Here is a 21,919-nt window from a genome sequence, read left to right as displayed (position 1 = left end):
ACAACTAAGCAGAGAGAAAGGATAGAGCCTGCCTCATACGAAGTGCAGCTTTTTCCCCATGGAAATTTATGACTCTAGATGTGTCACTCAAAGATTCCAAGAAAACTAATATTTTTGAGGATATGGATAAACTTTCGGACACAGGACAGTATTTTTATCCTACAGATCTCTGAAGAGAAAATTGGAAACAAATATCATTAGTTTCTCTTTCACCAAGGCTGTGTCAATTCTCTTAGAGAAACTTTGTCTGTGATGTTACATAAAGCCATTTTTGTTTCTTCAGAGCACAACAAATTTGCGAAGAAATGTAGGCAGAACATGGTGTTCAGACTTTAATTTTACTCACCTGCAAACTGTCCCCTTTCCATCATAATTTTATTTAAATCATGGTTATGCTCTTAATTAACAATTTAATTGGTTAGTGCTTTCTCAATCCAGTTCTCTGGAGGCATGGTTTTCTGTTTAACTTTCTTGTTTTAAGTCTTCAGCGAAACCATGAAATTTAATTAAGAAAGTAACCAGCTTTGTAACAGCAGTTCTCTGTCTAATTAGCTATGCTCTGACAGTACCTTCTCAGATTCCATTCAGCGTTGCACACACACTTTGCATTTGTTCAGGTTTCAAATAAGGCACTGTGAATTTAGCCCAAGCACATATTCCAATTGTTTTTCATTTTTCCATAAAGGCTTGGTTGCAGCCAGTGAAAACAGAAGAAGTAACTTGGAGCATTCCTCTGTGCATGTGCTAAGTCACTTCGGTTGTGTCTGACTCTGCGCAACCCTATGAACCACAGCCTACCAGGCTCTTCTGTCTGTGGGATTTCTCAGGCAAGGATACTGGAGGGTGTTGCCATGCCCTCCTCCAGGGGATCTTCCTGACTCAGGGATTGAACTTGCATCTCTTAACATCTCCTGCATTGGCAGGTGGGTTCTGGACCACTATTACTACCTTGGAAGTCCTAAAGCATTTATATATGCTGTTAAACCAAGAGCCATCAAAGCCCAAGATGTAGAAATGTTATCTTACTGCGCTTATTCATTTCTATTGCTGCAGAACAAATGACCACAAGCTCAGCTTAAAGCAATCCCCATTTATCATCTTACAATTCTATAGGTTGGAAGTCCAGATGCAGCTGGCTGGATTTTTTTCTTCAAGATTTCACCAAGCAAAGATCAAGGTACAGGCCGGGCTGGAATTTCATCTGGACCTCAGGGTCGTTTTCCAAGCTTGTATGCTTGTGGCAGAATTCTTAATGCTTGTAGGACTGACATCTCCATCACCTTGCTGCCTATCACTGGGGATGGCTCTTATGCCCTAGTGGCCACTCTCCTTATCACATGGCTCCCGTGTGCGGTTCACAACACAGCAGCTTGATTCTAGGCCAGTGGGAGCACTTCTCTGACTTCTTCGTCTGTGAACAGCTGGGGAAAACGCTCTGCTTTTAAGAGGCTTGCCTGATTAGGTCAGGCCCACCCTGGTACTCTCCCTTCGGCCGCATTACATTATATATCAAGAAAATGACTATCTTATCATATTGACGGCCCCCCCGCCCCTGTGCCTCAAAACACACACACACTCAGAGGAGGGATTATGCAGGATGTGTACACCGTGGGGTAGAAGTTGTGGGGCCACCTTAGGATTCTGCCTGGCACACTATGCCGCAGGGAAATTAGGCAACTGAAAGCCTCTGGCAAACTCTCCTCCCTCTCTCTCCGTGGAGGCAGTGCACAGGGTGCGCTGAAGAGCTGTTAACAATGGCCCCAATTCTGTCCCGCCAGCTCCACAGGGCATCGGATGGCAGACTGTCACATTCTTTCTTCTCTGCAGGCTGCTTTCTCTGCCTGGCCAGAATTGCCATTTTCAGCAGTGCGAGAGGATCACGGGATGAAATCACATGAATTTAAAAATTATATCAAGTTAACATGACACTTTTGGATAGAAATTTATTTAAGCTCCGGGCCTCAAACTTCAGCCCAATAAAACAATTTATAGGCTGAGCTGTAAGAGTCCTCCAGCAATCACTGAAACTGGAGGTGGTCTTGGTGACCCCCTGACTCATGGAATACAGTAGGTAAGAGCATGATATTGATCACATTCTGCGACCAGGCTCCACCGCCCTGCAGACTCAGCTTTAATCCTCTCCACTGTGACTAGGACCAGAGAACATAGACCAGAGTCAGGAGGTGGGCTGACCTGGGCTCTAGAAGGTTCGGCACTGCCTAGATGTGTGTTCCAGTTCTGCACTGTGACCTGGGCAAGTTCCTCAACCTCTGTCTGTCTCTCCCTGTTTCTCTGTCTGTCCAGTTCAGTTGCTCAGTCATTCTGACTCTTTGTGACCCCATGGACTGCAGCACGCCAGGCTTTCATGTCCATCACCAACTCCTGGAGCCTGCTCAAACCCGTGTCCATCGGGTTAGTGATGCCATCCAACCATCTCATCCTCTGTCATCCCCTTCTCCTTCTAATCTCTCCCAGCATCAGGGTCTTTTCCAGTGAGTCAGTTCTTTGCATCAGGTGGCCAAAGTATTGGAGCTTCAGCTTCATCATCAGTTCTTTCAATGAATATTCAAGATTGATTTCCTTTAAACCGCTCAGGATTGACTGGTTGGATCTCCTTGCAGTCCAAGGGACTCTCAAGAGTCTTCTCCAACACACAGTTCAAAAGCACCAATTCTTCAGTGCTCAGGCTTCTTTATGGTCCAACTCTCACATCCATACATGACCACTGGAAAAACCATAGCTTTGACTAGACAGGCCTTTGTTGGCCCAGTAATGTCTCTGCTTTTTAATATGCTATCTAGGTTGGTCATAACACAGCAGTAATAACAATACCCAATTAATTGTGTTGCTGAATTGAAGCAATTCTGGAAAGCACTTAGCACTTGTGACCATCACATGGTGACCGTGAGGGGCCGGATGTAATTGTGATGTGGACTCAGAGTATCATCAACACTTGAAATATTAACTCCAGCTCCCTCCCCTTCACTCTGCTCCCCTCTTTCCTCACCAGTCCCTTCCCCTTCTCTCAGCTGTCTTCTAAGCCCCTTCACATCCAAATCATTTCCTTCCCTGGTTTATTCCCTTTCCTTAAGGACCTAATGAAAACAATATACAGGAACGTTTTTCTCTGTATACGATGTTGTGTTTTTCTGAAGTACCAAAAGTCACGACGTAAATGTGCTGTTATCAGGGTCTGCCATCTTGTCTACGCTTAGCATCTTTTGGTTTCATCTACAATGACTGATGAGTTTATAAGGAATTCCCACAGTTCCCACTGATATAATGTTATTGCTTTTGATAATGGTAAGTGATTATCACGTATAGAACTATGCAATTTCATTTTCATAACTCTATAAGGCCTACCAGGTAAACATATTCACAAAATGGGGGGAAAGTCCTTTGATGAACAATTTTTGGTTCAGAATATCTGTTCCCTGAAATACTGCACACTAAGATGTAAAGGGGGCTCTTTTACTTTTCCAGTGATATGTCTACCACACAACATCAGAGGAGACAGAAACTTCTACTTGAAGCTTGCTTTGTTTCACTGCAACTTTTGAGTCCCTGGGGTACTGTTCAGAGAGTGTTCAGGTATTGCTGCTAAAAAAATCTATAATGGGGTTGATGATCATATGTGACCAGAGGTAGCTCAATGTCAGTTCCTAGAATCAGAGATTCCTGTGAAGGGGAGCGGAGATTTAGGAAATGCCTGGCAAGCTCAACCTCGCTGGTGTTGGAGAAAAATCACAAGAGTTTGGAATAAACTCCTGCATCCTCATTCATGAGCCCCTGTCATAAGACCCCAACTTAAATTGGCGCTGCCTGTGTAGGGACCATGGAGGAGGAGGAAGCAAGCAATCAATAAAAGTTCAAATAAACTTCCTTTGCAAATAAAGTCAGTATCTGAAGGGGAGATGGCAAAGAGAAACATCAAACCAACAATAAAAGACCAAAAGTCTGAAAATATACATATCTCCGGAAGCTACTGAATTTATCCTTCCTCTGTCATCCCCCTAACACCATCTCCAGGTAGAACTGTATGCCAGTCCTAGGACACTTGTTTGCCTATCCCACACTGAGGTTAATGAGCCCCCCTGGTAAATCTGCTTTGCTTTCCATTAAAATGAAGCTAGAGCACCACAAACTTTATGGGATGCTTCTGTGCTTGGTAGGTACGGAAAAGAGACCGTCAACCCCATTTCTCATCATAACCTTTTAGCTAAAGTTAACACTCAATTATATATAGTAATAGGGAGATGAGAAATCTTCTAACTCTAAAATCCATAGAATTCATCAAAGATTGAATAATCAAAGTCATTCAACCTTTGCCAACAGAATCCTCTTATCAGACTCACTGAAACATAGCAAAATTAATTAACTTGAGTTTCTAGCTTATTTTCCTCCGCTCATGTCTCCTTGAAGTTTTAATTAGAAGGAAAGTGTCTAGATGATCAGCAGAAAGATTTCAAGGAGGAGAAGTGAAGCTCTGGAAAATTACTAACTAAATTCACTCATTCGTTAAGAAAACCTTACTGAGCTTCTAATGTTCAAGACACTCATTGAGAACAAAGAAACAAACAAAAATAGACAAGCTCTCTCATGAAGCTTACATTCTATCTACTAAGGGAGATGGAAAATAGACTGGTAAATAGAAAACTGGTCAGATATATACAATTTGGAGTAACCTCAACTATACGTTCAAGGCACTTCCAGGTTATCTCTTAGCATTTTCTTCCCATGGCTATTGAAGTCCAGTGATTCAACCTCAGTCAGCAAAGCCTTGTAAACACATATGAGCATAATGACAAGTCAGTGGACACTTGCTTACCTTCAGCTGGTGGCATATTTTCTTCAGTACAAACGCTTCCTCTTCTGTATTGGGAGTAAGTCTTATCACGTTATCGCTATAATAAAGGGAAAAAAATGGTGAGGTATACCCTTCAAAAATAAAGATACAGCCATTTCTATATTTTTTTAAAAACTGCCTTTGCATTTAGAAAAAACAGCAAAATTTTAGACTGGCCTATAGGAATTTTATTGCATTCTTGGTACGCTATGATAGTTTTGATCGTTTTTTCCCCTCTGTCTTGAAACTATTTTTTTTTTTCATCAGTTTTTGAAGATTACAAATTCACACTCAAGCAGAGAAAGGTCAAAAAAACAGTAACAGTGGCCACAGGACAAGAACTTCCATGATATCTCAGAGCAGACACTCAGAAGGAAAATTCCCGGTAACAGGAAAAAAAAAAAAAGCAAAAAAGCCTACTTAAAATTTTTAACTTTATGCTGAAAAGGAATGTGACTTTTGATAAGAGGACCCATGACATCCATACACAGTGGAACATTTCTGGTTTGGATTCTTCCCACCTTGAGAACATAAAGATAGGCCCATCTCTAAGGGACATCTTATTTCTCGAGTATACAGCTTACCAACTGGTATGTGAGATCAAACTGGAGGAAACCCCCTGCCCTCATTGTTTGTGGCCATTAAATCCCGATGGCTATAAAATTTTTGTTATTTAATTTTTATTTTTAAAATTTATTTTTATTGAAGTATAGTTGATTTACAATGTTGTGTTGGTTTCTGGTGTACAGCTGTCATTCAGTTATATATATATGCGTATATATATTTTTATTTTTCATATTATTTTCCTTTATGGTTATGCAACATTTTGAAAGTGATAAAAACTTAAAATCAATTTTTACAGCCATTAAAAATTTTCCACAGTTAAAATTATATCTGAACAGTCTACACAGATTCTGAATTGCCTAAAAAGACTAGAGGTGTCATGCTTTCTACCAGAGAGCTCTCTGCAGTGGTACTTTTCCCCCAGGTGTGCCAGACACGTATTATCACTTTCTAATTTTGTCATGATGAGCTTGAGAAGCACAACTCTAGTATATAATAATCACAGCTATACATGTATAACTGAATGACTGTGCTGTACACCTGAAACGAACACCCTGTAAATCAACTACGCTTCAATAAGAGAATTATTTATCATAGTAAAAAACCCCACAACTATTCAATGAGTTTTTCAAGGAGTAGAAACTTATTAAATATTTATTAGCAGATTGGTATAAAGGAGATCATTGAGAATAATTGGCTTCCAGAGGAAATGTAAGGAAAAATGAAGTATAAGAGGAATGAGTATTTTCCATCATCTTCAATGGCATTTTTCAATGACTGCAGACAAAACAGAATGTTATCAATACCACATATACAAAGCACAAAACAGAAACTCTAGCAGTTCAGCCTCAGCTTCTCTCTCCAGCCTCAAAGTTGTACCAGAATAAGGATGGAATGTATGAGCTTTTCCATGGCTTTACCGCTTAGATGACTTGCAGTCTCAAAGACTAGGTTAAGATTAATATGGAGGACATCAGAGCCCAAGGGAGACTTTGGATTTGTTGGACAGTCATTCTTTAAGCCTGTGTGTCCATTTCCCATAATTTTTGCTTTATGCTTTCAAATGACCCTGTTATACCTTCCTTAGGCCTGTGAGTTAAAAGACCCCTGGCTTGCTGAATGATAATTTAATATGTTGTACACACTGCTACTCAATATGGCTTTGTAGCTTTGGCTTTTGTATTCCTCAAAAACATCAGACAAAACAACCTTTTGCTACCTGTGTCATAAAGTCCATTTTCCTGGAAAGAATAAAAAAGTAGAAGGAAAGGAAAAAAAAAGTCACTGTAAAAAAAAAAAAACACTTCAAATATGACCTTCAGAATTTAAATGCAATTACACCTCTTCTTTCATTCTTTTTTTTTTTTTTTTCATTTCTATTACACATTTCTCTGAGCTTTGTGTTTTCTGGGTTCGTCATATCCTGGCCCCTCCCACCTGACCCAACATAATTCTTGGCAAAGAACAACTCCAATGGATGATATGGTTGTTTTTTGAGGGATGGATCGCTTGAGAGGTTGCTGAAAAACACCTCCATCTGGGGCCCTGTCAGCTTCTCAAGAGTGCAAAGAAAGCAATCTGTAGCTGTTTTACAGCCATGGGAAGTTTTTTTTAAGATGATGGATAATTCAACCTGGCAATTGGTTCCTTCCCTGTGAGTACAGAATAAAAGGGGACCACCCCTGGGATTATTAACCCTGAAAGTGATTGTTCAAACCCAGTTTTATCATTTTTATCACAAGAAGTCCACTTCATCTCAGCTTGTAGAAATTTTCAGGTGTGACTTGAGAAATGTGTTTATTACCATTTGATTACTTATCAAAGAACAGAGAATAAGGAAAGCGATTTCGCAAAGTCCATGAAATGTCATACATTTTTGTAAGCTCATAAATTATATCAGTAACTAGCCAGTAACCAAAACCCAATAGCTTTTTATTCAGCATGTAAGACAAGTGCCACCCAAGTGCCCCATTTGTTTTTACCAAACAGAAAGCTTATTCTCCCTAGATCCATTAGCTAGTCCTTTTCGAAGTGGTAAACAATAATTCTTGGACTGCAAGATCAATCCGAAAGGAAATCAACCCTGAATATTCACTGGAAGGATGGATGCTGAAGCTGAAGTTCCAATACTCTGGCCATCTGACAAAGAGCTTCTCATTGGAAAAGACTCTCATGCTGGGAAAGACCGAAGGCAAAAAAAGAAGGGAGCGGCAGGGGATGAGATGGTTAGATAGCATCACCAATTCAATGGACATGAATTTGAGCAAACTCTGGGAGATAGTGAAGGGCAGGAGAGCCTGTGTGTGCTGCAATCCATGGGGTTGCAAAGACTCAGACATGACTTAGCAACTAAACAAAACCAGCAAAACAAAAATTCAGGACCGCAAACAGGAAAGTTTCAGGAAGTCAAGTATGCAGGAGACATAAGAGACACAGGTTTGATCCCTGGTCGGGCAGATCCCCTGGAGGACAGCAGGGCCACCCACTCCAATTTCTTGCCTGGAGAATCCCATGGACAGAGGAGCCTGGTGGGCTATAGTCCATAGGGTTGCAAAGAGTTGGGCATGACTGAGTGACTTAGCAAGCATGATAAACTTCTATCATCTGATGTATCTGGAATATGTCTTTTCTAAACCTAACAAATGCACCAGTATTAAGAACACAAATTCCAGTACTTCAGTTTTTCATTCCTGTCTCTAAGTCACTGAATTTATCTTCTCTGATCCAGTTCCCTCTCATTCAGGGAAGAAAAAAGAATAAGGTTGGATTCCAATCTGGGCTGCTCCACTTGACCAAGCTGTATAAACATTTAGAGCCAACGATACCTGATCTTTAATTGGGGAAACACTAAAATATTGTCACATAAGGTTTTTGTGAGAATTTTTCTTTTTTATTAAAAAAATTTGTTTATTTTTAATTGGAGGATAATTGCTTTACAATGTTGTGCCGGTTTCTGCCTTACATCAGCATGAATCAGCCATGGGTATTCATATGTCCCCTCCCTCTTGAACCTCCCTCCCACCCCTCTAGGTTTCCACAGAGTGCAGGCTGAGCTCCCTGTGTTAAACAGCAAATTCTCACTGGCCATCCATTTCAAGGATATGTGGTAAGGTATATGTTTCAATGTTACTTTCTTGATTCGTCCCACCCTCTCCTTCCCCCACTGTGTCTACAAGTCTGTTCTCTATGTCTGCATCTCTATTGCTGACCTGCAAACAGGTTCATCAGTACCATTTTTCTAGCTTCCATATATATGTATTAATATATGATTCTTGTTTTTCCCCTTCTGACTTACTTCACTGTGTATAACAGACTCTAGGTTCATCCACCTCAATAGGACAGACTCAAATTTGTTTCTTTTTATGGCTGAGTAATATTCCATTGTATATGTATATACCACAACTTCTTTACCCACTCGTCTGTTGATGGACATCTAGGTTGCTTCCACATCCTGGCTATTGTAAATAGTGCTGCAGTGACACTGGGGTACATGTATCTTTTACAACTGTGGTTGTGAAATTTCATTTGACCACACTTTTTAAAAGTTATATTATATGCCAGGCACAGTGGTGGGTGATACGGATACAATAGTTCCTACCATGATGGGCTTATACTCATAGTCCTGGCGAGAAACACCTGTCTGAGAAACACCTAACTTATCACAGCCTTTCAGTGCATAGCTGCTGCTGCTGCTGCTAAGTCGCTTCAGTCGTGTCCGACTCTGCACGACCCCATAGATGGCAGCCCACCAGGCTCCGCCATCCCCGGGATTCTCCAGGCAAGAACACTGGAGTGGGTTGCCATTTCCTTCTCCAATGCATGAAAGTGAAAAGTGAAAGTGAAGTTGCTCAGTCGTGCCTGACTCTTGGTGACCCCATGCAGCCCACCAGGCTCCTCCGTCCATGGTGTTTTCCAGGCAAGATTACTGGAGTGGGGTGCCATTGCCTTCTCCATCAGTGCATAGTATTATTACCTCTACAGAAAAATATTTTTCTCACCCTTTAAAACTTAAAGGGCTGAAATCAGTTGCTTTTCCAAGTGCGTTTCACTGTAAATATCAGAAGTAACCCATGATTTAGTCTGTATATTTTAACTTTCTTTGGTTATTGGTAGTGTTTTTATTTCTTAACATTTTCACATGTATTTGAATCTAATCATTGATCAGTTTCTCTGTTTGGGACTATTTCCTTTCTTCTCAGGTAGCTCTTTGGCATCTGAAACACACATATGGATAGTCTCATTATTTTCTACAACCATGATTTATATAAAATGAAGAGGGGAAATTTCACAGATGGTCTTGTAGTAATGGATTCTTTATTGGTACAAGCTACCCATGTTCAGTTTTTTAATAAAGACAATTTACCAGATGTGGAAAAGGATTTCTAACGTTGCCCTTCACAAGGTATTAGATAAGATGAGTGTAGTGGATGCTTTTGATTACCCCTCCTAAATCTATTTCCCCTCCTTAAACCCTAACAGAACTGACTTGCTCAGATAAACACCCCGTCCCCATATCAGGAATGAGTCTGTCAGCCGATTAGAGCTTGGATATCCCTGGCAGCTTTTGTTAGTCTGGAGATGGCCACGTGCTGTAAATGGACTCAATCAGGTTTAAGGCAAGGATTGATATTCCCAGGTTTAAGGAAAAATAAGATCCACTCTGTTGTTGAATATAAACAATGTGTTTATATGCCATGGCAGCATAATTAAGAAGAGAGTGAACTTTGGGGTGAAGCAGATTCTTTGGACCATTGGATGGAGACACAGAAAGAACCCAGGTCTTTAATGACCTTACAGAATAAACCAACTTTCAAGCCTGTCCTGCCTCTGGACTTCCTGTTATATAGTGTAAAATTTATAGTGTAACATTTTCCTTTATTCTGTAGGCCAGTTCGTCATCTGCTTGTAACCAAAAGCATGCTGCACAATAACAGTGATTTTACTTATTTCAGCTATTTTTAAGAATTACATAAGGAAAACCAATAGAATAATTAAATTTAATGTTTATTTAACAGTAAACATTCATCTCACACGCTAGCAAAGTAATGCTCACAATTCTCCAAGCTAAGCTTCAACAGTATGTGAACCATGAACTTCCAGATGTTCAGGCTGGATTTAGAAAAGGCAGAGGAACCAGAGATCAAATTGCCAACATCTGCTGGATCATGGAAAAAGCAAGAGAGCTCCAGAAAAACACCTACTTTTCCTTTATTGACTATGCCAAAGCCTTTGACTGTGTGGATCACCACAAACTGTGGAAAATTCTGAAAGAGATGGGAATACCAGACCACCTGACCTGCCTCTTGAGAAATCTGTATGCAGGTCAGGAAGAAATAGTTAGAACTGGACATGGAAAAACAGAAGGGTTCCAAATAGGAAAAGGAGTATGTCACGGCTGTGTATTGTCACCCTGCTTATTTAACTTATATGCAGAGTAAATCATGAGAAACACTGGGCTGGATAAAGCACAAGCTGGAATCAAGATTGCTGGGAGAAATATCAATAAACTCAGATATGCAGATGACACCACCCTTATGGCAGAAAGTGAAGAAGAACGAAAGAGCCTCTTGATGAAAGTGAAAGAGGAGAGTGAAAAACTTGGCTTAAACCTCAGCATTCAGAAAACTAAGATCACGGCATCTGGTCCCATCACTTCATGAAAAATAGATGGCGAAACAATGTCAACAGTGACAGACTTTATTTTTTTGGGCTCCAAAATCACTGCAGATGGTGACTGCAGCCATGAAATTAAAAGACACTTGTTCCCTGGAAGAAGCTATGACCAACCTAGACAGGATATTAAAAAGCAGAGACTTCACTTTACCAACAAAGGTTCATCTAGTCAAAGCTATGTAGTCATGTATGGATGTGAGAGTTGGACTGTAAAGAAAGCTAAGCACTGAAGAATTGATGCTTTTGAACTGTGGTGTTGGAGAAGACTCTTGAGAGTCCCTTGGACTGCAAGGAGATCAAACCAGTCCATCCTAAAGGAAATTGGTCCTGAATATTCATTGGAAGGACTGATGCTGAAGCTGAAACTCCAATACATTGGCCACCTGATGCGAAGAACTGACTCATTAGAAAAGACCCTGATGCTGGGAAAGATTGAAGACAGGAGAAGAAGGGGACAACAGAGGATGAGATGGTTGGATGGCATTACCGACGTGATGGACATGAGTTTGACTAGGCTCCAGGGGTTAGTGATGGACAGGGAGACCTGGTGTGCTACAGTCCATGGGGTCACACTGAGCAGCTGAACTGAACTGTAAACAGGTGACGCTAGTGGTAAAGAGCCCATCTGCCAATGCAGGAGACATATGACTTGGGTTTGATCCCTGCGGGAACATCCCCTGGAGGAGGGCATGGCATCCCACTCCAGTATTCTTGCCTGGAGAATCCCTATGGACAGAGGAGCCTGGTGGGCTACAGTACAGACAGTCACACAGAATCAGACACAACTGAAGAGACTTAACATACACACAATAGTAAACAACATATTTCACACGTGGGAAACACATATTGATATTCTTTCTTTCCTCCCTGAATACTATTCTCTAAAAACACCCCTTTAATTTTGATGGCAGCTTAAAAAAACTGTGTGTGCTTTCAAAAGGGGAGATTACTCAATAGCTAAGACTCATCTTGCATTTGCAAGAAAAATAGGACAGTTTAAAATATTTGCTGAATTTTCTGAAAGCTTGTATCTTGTGGAAGAATGAATAATAGGATGTTCACTTATGGAACAACAACAACAGAAAAACCCCTCATGCCCAAGGACAAAGAAATCTATTAAGTAATTCCATCTAAGAAAATTAATGTTCACATGCAGATTCTATATTAGAGAGGTCTCTAAGCTGTATTTCCCTTGTTGAAACATTGTGTTTTGATGCACATGAAAAATTTCATTAAAAAGCAATAAATAAGAGGCAACTTGGCAGAGAATACTCAAGAGAGCTAAATGGAGTCTCCCTTCTTTGGTCATAGTTTATAGTTGCCATATAAAGTACTCAGAACATGAAGAAGCTCCCTGTGGCAGTTTGCCTAGAACATGAAGATTTAGACTTCACTCTTGGATCAACATTAGGCAGAAGTGACAACCATTTTTTTTTGTTGTTGCTACAGTTATTTTCACAAGAGAGAAAAGAAAAACATAATCTTCAAAAGCCTTACTCTTATACTTCACTTTGTAGCAGGCAATTTCTCAAGAGGTTGAATGCCTACCCTGACATCTCATATGTAATGGCTGATCAAGAAATACTTGCTGAATTGAAATTGGCTTTTTGTAAACTGCTTTTAAATTTCTGAAATTGGCTTCTATTGTGTGGTTTGAAAATTTCCTGTTCTCTTATTAGCACAGGTCAGAAAGGGAAAAAGCAATGAAATGTAACCCTACCATGAAGTTCTTTTTTTCTTACAGTAAATATTATTTTACAGTAAAATATTATCTTTATTATATCTCAAGGACTTTTGTATATTATTGTCAAATAATTATTTGGCAAGTCCTTCTTGTGATATTGAAGAATAGGACACAATCAGAGAAAACTGTTACCACAACAGAGAGCAAACCATTCATTCAACAGGTATCTACCCATGCAAGTCCCAAGGTGGCTGTAGCCATGAAATTAAAAGACTCCTGCTCCTTGGAAAAAGAGCTATGACAAACTTTGTGTATTAAAAAGCAGAGAGCTAATCAATGAATACAGTAAAGTTGCAGGATATAAAATCAACACACAGAAATCCCTTGCATTCCTATACACAAATAATGAAAAAGTAGAAAAAGAAATTAAGGAAACAATTCCATTCACCATTGCAACGAAAAGAATAAAATACTTAGGAATATATCTACCTAAAGAAACTAAAGACCTATATATAGAAAACTATAAAACACTGATGAAAGAAATCAAAGAGGACACTAATAGATGGAGAAATATACCATGTTCATGGATTGGAAGAATCAATATAGTGAAAATGAGTATACTACCCAAAGCAATTTACAAATTCAATACAATCCCTATCAAGCTACCAGCCACATTTTTCACAGAACTAGAACAAATAATTTCAAGATTTGTATGGAAATACAAAAAACCTCGAATAGCCAAAGCAATCTTGAGAAAGAAGAATGGAACTGGAGGAATCAACTTGCCTGACTTCAGGCTCTACTACAAAGCCACAGTCATCAAGACAGTATGGTACTGGCACAAAGACAGACATATAGATCAATGGAACAAAATAGAAAGCCCAGAGATAAATCCACACACATATGGACACCTTATCTTCGACAAAGGAGGCAAGAATATACAATGGAGTAAAGACAATCTCTTTAACAAGTGGTGCTGGGAAAACTGGTCAACCACTTGTAAAAGAATGAAACTAGATCACTTTCTAACACCACACACAAAAATAAACTCAAAATGGATTAAAGATCTAAATGTAAGACCAGAAACTATAAAACTCCTAGAGGAGAACATAGGCAAAACACTCTCCGACATAAATCACAGCAGGATCCTCTATGATCCACCTCCCAGAATTCTGGAAATAGAAGCAAAAATAAACAAATGGGATCGAATTAAAATTAAAAGCTTCTGCACAACAAAGGAAAATATAAGCAAGACGAAAAGACAGCCTTCTGAATGGGAGAAAATAATAGCAAATGAAGCAACTGACAAACAACTAATCTCAAAAATATGTAAGCAACTTATGCAGCTCAATTCCAGAGAAATAAACGACCGAATCAAAAAATGGGCCAAAGAACTAAATAGACATTTCTCCAAAGAAGACAGACGGATGGCTAACAAACACATGAAAAGATGCTCAACATCACTCATTATTAGAGAAATGCAAATCAAAACCACAATGAGGTACCACTTCACACCAGTCAGAATGGCTGCGATCCAAAAATCTGCAAGCAATAAATGCTGGAGAGGGTGTGGAGAAAAGGGAACCCTCCTACACTGTTGGTGGGAATGCAAACTAGTACAGCCACTATGGAGAACAGTGTGGAGATTCCTTGAAAAATTGCAAATAGAACTACCTTATGACCCAGCAATCCCACTGCTGGGCATACACACCGAGGAAACCAGAATTGAAAGAGACACATGTACCCCAATGTTCATCACAGCACTGTTTATAATAGCCAGGACATGGAAACAACCTAGATGTCCATCAGCAGATGAATGGATAAGAAAGCTGTGGTACATATACACAATGGAGTATTACTCAGCCGTTAAAAAGAATTCATTTGAATCAGTTCTGATGAGATGGATGAAACTGGAGCCAATTATACAGAGTGAAGTAAGCCAGAAAGAAAATCACCAATACAGTATACTAACACATATATATGGAATTTAGGAAGATGGCAATGACGACCCTGTATGCAAGACAGGAAAAAGGACACAGATGTGTATAACGGACTTTTGGACTCAGAGGGAGAGGGAGAGGGTGGGATGATTTGGGAGAATGGCATTCTAACATGTATACTATCATGTAAGAATTGAATCGCCAGTCTATGTCTGACGCAGGGTGCAGCATGCTTGGGGCTGGTGCATGGGGATGACCCAGAGAGATGTTGTGGGGAGGGAGGTGGGAGGGGGTTTCATGTTTGGGAACGCATGTAAGAATTAAAGATTTTAAAATTAAAAAAAAATAAATAAATAAATAAAAAACTTAAAAAAAAAAAATAAAAAGCAGAGACATCACTTTGCAGACAAGGTCTGTATGGTCAAAGCAATGGTTTTTCCAGTAGTCATGTACAGATGCACCATAAAGAAGGCTGCACGCCAAAGAATACTGATGCTTTTGAACTGTCGTGCTGAAAAAGCCTCTTAAGAGTCCTTTAGACAGCAAAGACATCAAACCAGTCAATCCTAAAGGAATGCAAACCTGAATACTCATTGGAAGGACTGATGCTGAAGCTGCAGCTCCAATATTTTGGCTGCCTGATGCAAAGAGCTGACTCTTTGGAAAAGACCCTGATGCTAAAAAAGATTACGGCAGGAGGAAAAGGGGATGACAGAGGAGGAGATAGATGGATGGCATCACTGACTCAATGGACAGGAAAACCTGGTGTGCTGCAGTCCATGGGGTCACAAAGAGTCAGACATGACTTAGTGACTAAACAAGAAGGACAGAATTGGCTTACGAAGGGGGAGAGAGAGGCTAGATCCAGGTTAGACTAGAGGTAGAGACCATAGAATTCACTGCTGACTTTATACATAACCAAAGCAGAGTTAGAGAACAATCACAGACGACCACTACATTTTGGCCATTAGCTGAGACCGAGAAGACCAGAGGCAGGTTTGGTGGAAAGATCAAGCTCCTTTTTCTTTCTGGACATGCTATATTTGAGATCCTATCAGGCCTTGGATAAGGTGCTGAGTCAGTTGGATTATATGAATTTGGGGTTTGGCAGGAAGCTGAGGTCAGAAACACAAATTAAGGATACATTAACATATGGTTGGGGCTTCCCAGGTGGCTCAATAGTAAAGAATACACCTGTCAATGCAGGAGATGCAAGAGACGCAGGTTCGATCTCTGGATTGGGAAGATCCTCTGTGGTAGGAAGGGGCGACTTGCTCCAGTATTCTTGCCTGAAAAATCCCACGGACAGAGGAGCCTGACACAGGCAGTCACAAAGAGTCGGACACGACTGAGCAACTGAGCACAGGGATGTGCACACACGTGCACACACACAACATATGGTTAGTATTTAAAACCCTGATACTCATTTCTCCTAACTAGGGCAAAGAATGTTTAGAGAATAGTAAAATGTTGTAAACAGGATTTGGATTTCCCAGAAGCTGTTGGCCAGACTTTCTCTTTCCTAGTTATTCCTTCATTCTGTTTGTAACCTTAGGATTTGAGAGTTCAGTAGAAATCATATGAGGCAAGAGAGCTGGGGAGAGAACAGCCCTGCTACGCTGCCACAAGACACACCTCATCCATACAACGCTGCTCTGTTATCACAGTGTCTCTCTCCACACACCTCAGCTCTCAATCTGAGTCAGGGTCAAATGCAACCTAAATCACATCTGGAACCAAGGGAGCTTAGGTTTTTGTAGCCTTTGCTGGCCAGAAGGACACATCAGCAGAGACTGCAGTAGGTACTGAGGGAGCCAATCTATGTCTGCCCTGCTGGTCAGCAAAACATGGGCACTGGCTTTTAATGAGGCTTTAGTTCTACAAGAGATTTGAAGAACGCTTAATGGAAATTTGCCATGCAGAAGTATTTTTTCCTTCTGGTGCACTACGGGGATGGAGCAGTTACAGAAAGCTGTGGAAAATTTCCCTTGCAAGCTATCAGCCGGTTTTCTAAATTAGCCTTTAATTTGTTAATCAAAAACAAGAAGTGATTGAAATTACTGGGAACCAAACTGGGGGATATAGTCAATGAAACGGGAAAAACAAAGCAAGATCTGTTTACATTCTTGCCAAATGTATTCCTTAGTTTGGAAATTTGGAGGTTTTGGTTTTTTTGGTCTTTTTATGATGTTGATTTTGTTTGGGGACTTTTTTTTAACTGGGAAGCATTCTCATATTGTGGAAAGGGATTGGTCTTTATATCTTTGGAGGTGAGTGTGTTTACTGCTTTGTGGATATACAATTAATACAGAACGTGGGATCGAGAGAGCAAACTCCTAAGTTCATTGCAGCATCATTCACAATAGCCAAGATGTGGAAATAACCCAAGTGTCCGGTGCTGGATGAATGGACAAAGAAAATGTGGTATGAAGATGCAATGGAATAGTATTCAGCCCTAAGAAAGAAGGAAATCTTGCCATTTGCCACAACGTGAATTGACCCAGAGAGCATCACGCTAAGTGAAATAAGCCAGACAGGGAAAGACAAGTACTATATGACCTCACTTGTGAATGGAAACTAAAAAAGCCAAACTCATAGAAATAGCAAGTAGAATGGTGGTTGCCAAGGGCTGAGGGGTGGGGGGCATGGGAGATGCAAGACAAAGTGTATAAGCTTTCAGTTTAAGATGGATGAGATCTGGGAATCTAGTGCACAGCTCTAGTTGACTCTAGTTAATAATTTCGTACTGTATACTTGGAAGTTACCGAAAGAATAGAACTTTAATGTCCTTCCCATAACAACAACAACAAAATTGTAATTTATGAGGTAAGGGATGGGTTTAACTAGCTCTATCATGGTAAACGTTTCACATTATCATATTGTATGCCTTAAACTTACACAAATTTAACATGTCAATTATATCTCAACAAAGTTAGAAGAACATCAGAAGTGCAAGTCTTGAATTTTTTCATGCAGAGACTAAAGTAGCTGCAAAAGACTACCTATACATTCCTATATCTTCTCTGCCTAAAATTTCAGGGGATGTTGATAAAGATGTCTCAGTTCAGTTCAGTTGCTCAGTCGTGTCCGACTCTTTGCGACCCCTTGAATCGCAGCACGCCAGGCCTCCCTGTCCATCACCAATTCCCGGAGTTCACTCAGATTCACGTCCATTGAGTCAGTGATGCCATCCAGCCATCTCAGCCTCTGTCGTCCCCTTCTCCTCCTGCCCTCAATCCCTCCCAGCATCAGAGTCTTTTCCAATGAGTCAACTCTTCGCATGAGGTGGCCAAAGTACTGGAGTTTCAGCTTTAGCATCATTCCTTCCAAAGAAATCCCAGGGTTGATCTCCTTCAGAATGGACTGGTTGGATTGCCTTGCAGTCCAAGGGACTCTCAGGAGTCTTCTCCAACACCACAGTTCAAAAGCATTAATTCTTTGGTGCTCAGCCTTCTTCCCAGTCCAACTCTCACATCCATACATGACCACTGGAAAAACCATAGCCTTGACTAGACAGACCTTTGTTGGCAAAGTAATGTCTCTGCTTTTCAATATGTTATCTAGGTTGGTCATAACTTTTCTTCCAAGGAGTAAGCGTCTTTTAATTTCATGGCTGCAGTCACCATCTGCAGTGATTTTGGAGCCCAAAGATGTCTAGAACCTATTTAAAATCATACTGGAGCTATCCGAATATAGTGTGAATATGGAATTGTCTGTTGTATGAAAAATAATTAGGCATACAATAATTGCCCAAGTTGAATAATCTTCAGAGAGCTTTTTCAATTGCAATGTTTAATGTATTTGCTTTTAATCCAAACAATAAATTACAATGATACCCAATAGTTTTTTAGTTTTTATTATCAATCTCTTTCTGGATGTTTTATATGTTTTATCTCATCTGATCCTTTTATGATTTTTTTGATCCTTTCATGATTTAGTGTTTGCTGTTTTAAGGTAGTATATTTGGTTATTTCTATCCTTTAAGGACTTGAAGAAATGATAAAGGCAATGATTATCTGTGTATACAACAGCATGGAGAGCTAGGGTTGAATTTTGTCAAGGGTTATCCAATGTCTTAGAAGGATTACTTTGTCAATAATTGTTCAGACTTGTTCATTGTGTCTGTGAGCAATGTATGACATCAGAACTGTATAGCTGTCATCACTTGTGACTTGTTCTATTGAATCCGAAAATCTCTAAGGAACAAGAGCTTTGAAGTAAGCTCGGCCTGATAAAAAGCTCCTTGCATGGTAGTGGTGGCTGATACTGTGAAGACTAAAGGCAAACTGGCAGAATGACAACCAGCCTGCGGAGAAGGAACACCAGCAGTGGGAGGGAAAGCAGAGAGTGAGGCGGCTGGGCCTTGTCATTGCCCCTGTGGGATCCAAGAGCCTGCAAGGCCCAGCCCCTGGACCTGCCTTTTTCCCTTCCTCATTTTCTCTATTAAATGAATGTGGTGACTCTCTGTATGATGTTGGGTGGTTTAGGTCTTCGAATTCCTTTCCTGGAGGAAATTCTGAATTTACAGATCACCCTTGAATAACTTGAGGGTTAAACCACATATAATTTATCGTCAGCCTGCCAGTATCTGAGCTTCCTCTATATCCATGATTCAACCCATCAAGGACCATATAGTACTGTAATATTTACTATTGAAAAATATTCATGTATAAGTGGATCCTGGCAGTTCAAACCCACCTTGGTAAGTGTTGACCAACTGTACTTTTCTTTTTTGGACTATCTGGCTCTATAAATGTAACCAATTTTGGAACACTTCAGTCAGGGGTTAAGAAATATGATTGTGTAATTAACACCTCAGTTAAGATGCTTTTGGTTTCAAATAACAGACAACCTATCTTACAATGAACTAAATCATATGGGAAATTATTTGCTTATCAATGAAAAGTCTAGCAATAAGTCAGCAGAGTTTGGTCAGAGCTCCAGCTTGATTTCTCCACAATTCTCTTAACTGTGTTCACTCAAGCCCACTTTACTCACTGTCACAAAATGGTTGCAGCAGGCCCAGGTCTCACATCCATATACCACATTGTTAACAAGAAGGGCATACTTTTCCTTTTCAACTACTGAAAAGAAAGAGTCCTACAGATTTGGATCAGTTAAGATGCTAAGCTCATCCTTGAACCAATCATGGTGGAAGAAGAATGTATTCTTCATGTTATCTAGGCTCACTCCTGCAGATGGTGATGGGAATATGGTGGTGATGGTGGTGGAGGTACCGTAAAAACACATGACTACTTCACAATGAGGAAATACACAAGGTTTGTGTGTATAAACCAAGACACAATCCCATGTGCACTTTCTTTCCAATCTCTTGACAACTGTCTTTCCTAGATTGCACCCAGGATTAGTGGGATGCCCAGGGGGTAGAGGGTGGGTGGCAGTGTTGATTTGGCAGTTTTTAATGTCCATGTACATGAGGCGCAAACTATAGGAGTGGGAGTGGAGAATATTTTTATAGGCTCCTACAAGCCAAAGCCTTCTGGAAGAATATTCTGAAGATACAGACATTTTGGCATTTAACAGTGACTCAGGAGTAAGTTTAATTAAGAATAATCAGTGAGGGGATGTTAATATTAGCAGTCTAAAATTAACCACACAGAAGCTGAAGAATCAAAGAATTGTCAGCTCTTTCAAGGGCAGAAACTAAACTGTATTTTCTTTTGTCTCCCCAAAAGGAATTTACATGAAGCTTAGTGGTGGCTTTGTGATTCTATAAATGCCTTGACTCTGCAGGGACCCTGTTCAGGCTGCAGTTTTAGTGTCTTCTTACTAGGTACTTAACTTTCCCCATTTGATGGATAAAATCTATATGATGTAGGCTTTTTGCTTTATGAATGGCCAGATCTTGGGAAGAAACACAGATCTAAAATGTTATTGAAGTCTGGAAGTCTGGAATAGTGGGGAATTTCTGGAATTCAAATGGCTTTATTTATATTCTGCAGCACAGAATATGAAGGAGGCTGCTGCTGCTGTTGCTGCTAAGTCGCTTCAGTCATGTCTGACTCTGTGCGACCCCAGAGATGCCAGCCCACCAGGCTCCCCTGTCCCTGGGATTCTCCAGGCAAGAACACTGGAGTGGGTTATGAAGGAGGCTGCTGCTGCTGCTGCTAAGTCACTTCAGTCATGGCCGACTCTGTGTGACCCCATAGACGGCAGCCCACCAGGCTCCCCCGTCCCTGGGATTCTCCAGGCAAGAACACTGGAGTGGGTTGCCATTTCCTTCTCCAATGCAGGAAAGTGAAAAGTGAAAGTGAAGTTGCTCAGTCGTGTCTGACTCTTAGTGACCCCATGGACTGCAGCCTACCAGGCTCCTCCATCCATGGAATTTTCCAGGCAACAGTACTGGAGTGGGGTGCCATTGTCTTCTCCGATGAAGGAGGCTAGGGCCCCTGATTGATAAACATCAGAGACCTCAGCCCTCCTACTGGCTTCCCTCCTGCCCCCAGCCACACCCCTCTACCTTTTGTAATATTATATGGGTTGGAAGAGGATTGAAGGCAGTTGATGAAGAGGGTTTGGTACAGGGTAGGTGCCAATTTATGTAATCTTTGTGATGATATCCTTCTCTGAGTAAGGCTAGGATCAGAGCTCTGTGGGAATCATATTATTCTGACATATCTATGCTGGCCTCTTCCTTTTCTATGTTACCCCAGGCCTGGAGGGCTCACAGCAATAGGAGGCCAGATACACCTCAACTTCCGCTTCTGCACTTTAAAATTCTAGTCCTGGCTTTCCCATCACTAACTGTGAGACTGGAGGCAAATGACTTCACCTCTGTGATCTTTCTATAAGACATGGTTAATGTTTCCCTACATTGTAGCACCGCCAGTAGGATCAAATTAGGGAGCATGGAGGCATTCTCTGCAAATTGTCAGGTTATACAATGGGAGAGAGTTATTTAGTCTCTCAAACACCAGCAATGGTCTGCAGTGTTTCAACCCTGCAGTCTTTCGATGCGGCTGAGGGTTTCTTTGTTGTGGTGGGAATTCTCATTGCAGCGATACAATTTGCTCAATCTAAAAAGCAAAGCACGAAGATGCTTCTACTTTATAAAATTAGATATAGGAGAAAAAGGCATATGCAAGTCTTTGGGGTGTTATCATCCAAGTAGAATAGCAGTCAAATCTCTGATAACAGGGTTCTGACTCTAGCATTAGCACGGTTTCTGCGATTTCACTGGCCCTAATGAGA

At 40.6% G+C, this 21,919-nt stretch overlaps 1 protein-coding gene across 1 annotated transcript in view; it reads right to left on the bottom strand.

The window, feature by feature from the left end:
- The window catches only part of CPA6 (carboxypeptidase A6), a 299,402-nt gene that overhangs the window by 161,087 nt on the left and 116,396 nt on the right, over positions 1–21,919 (bottom strand). The window contains exon 2 of the mRNA XM_005689041.2: positions 4,829–4,904. Coding sequence (XP_005689098.2) covers positions 4,829–4,904 — 76 coding nt within the window. The remainder of the gene's footprint in view (positions 1–4,828; positions 4,905–21,919) is intronic.

This window comes from Capra hircus, chromosome 14, assembly GCF_001704415.2.
Source record: "Capra hircus breed San Clemente chromosome 14, ASM170441v1, whole genome shotgun sequence".
NCBI lineage: Eukaryota > Metazoa > Chordata > Mammalia > Artiodactyla > Bovidae > Capra > Capra hircus.
This window is presented reverse-complemented; position numbering and strand designations above follow the sequence as displayed.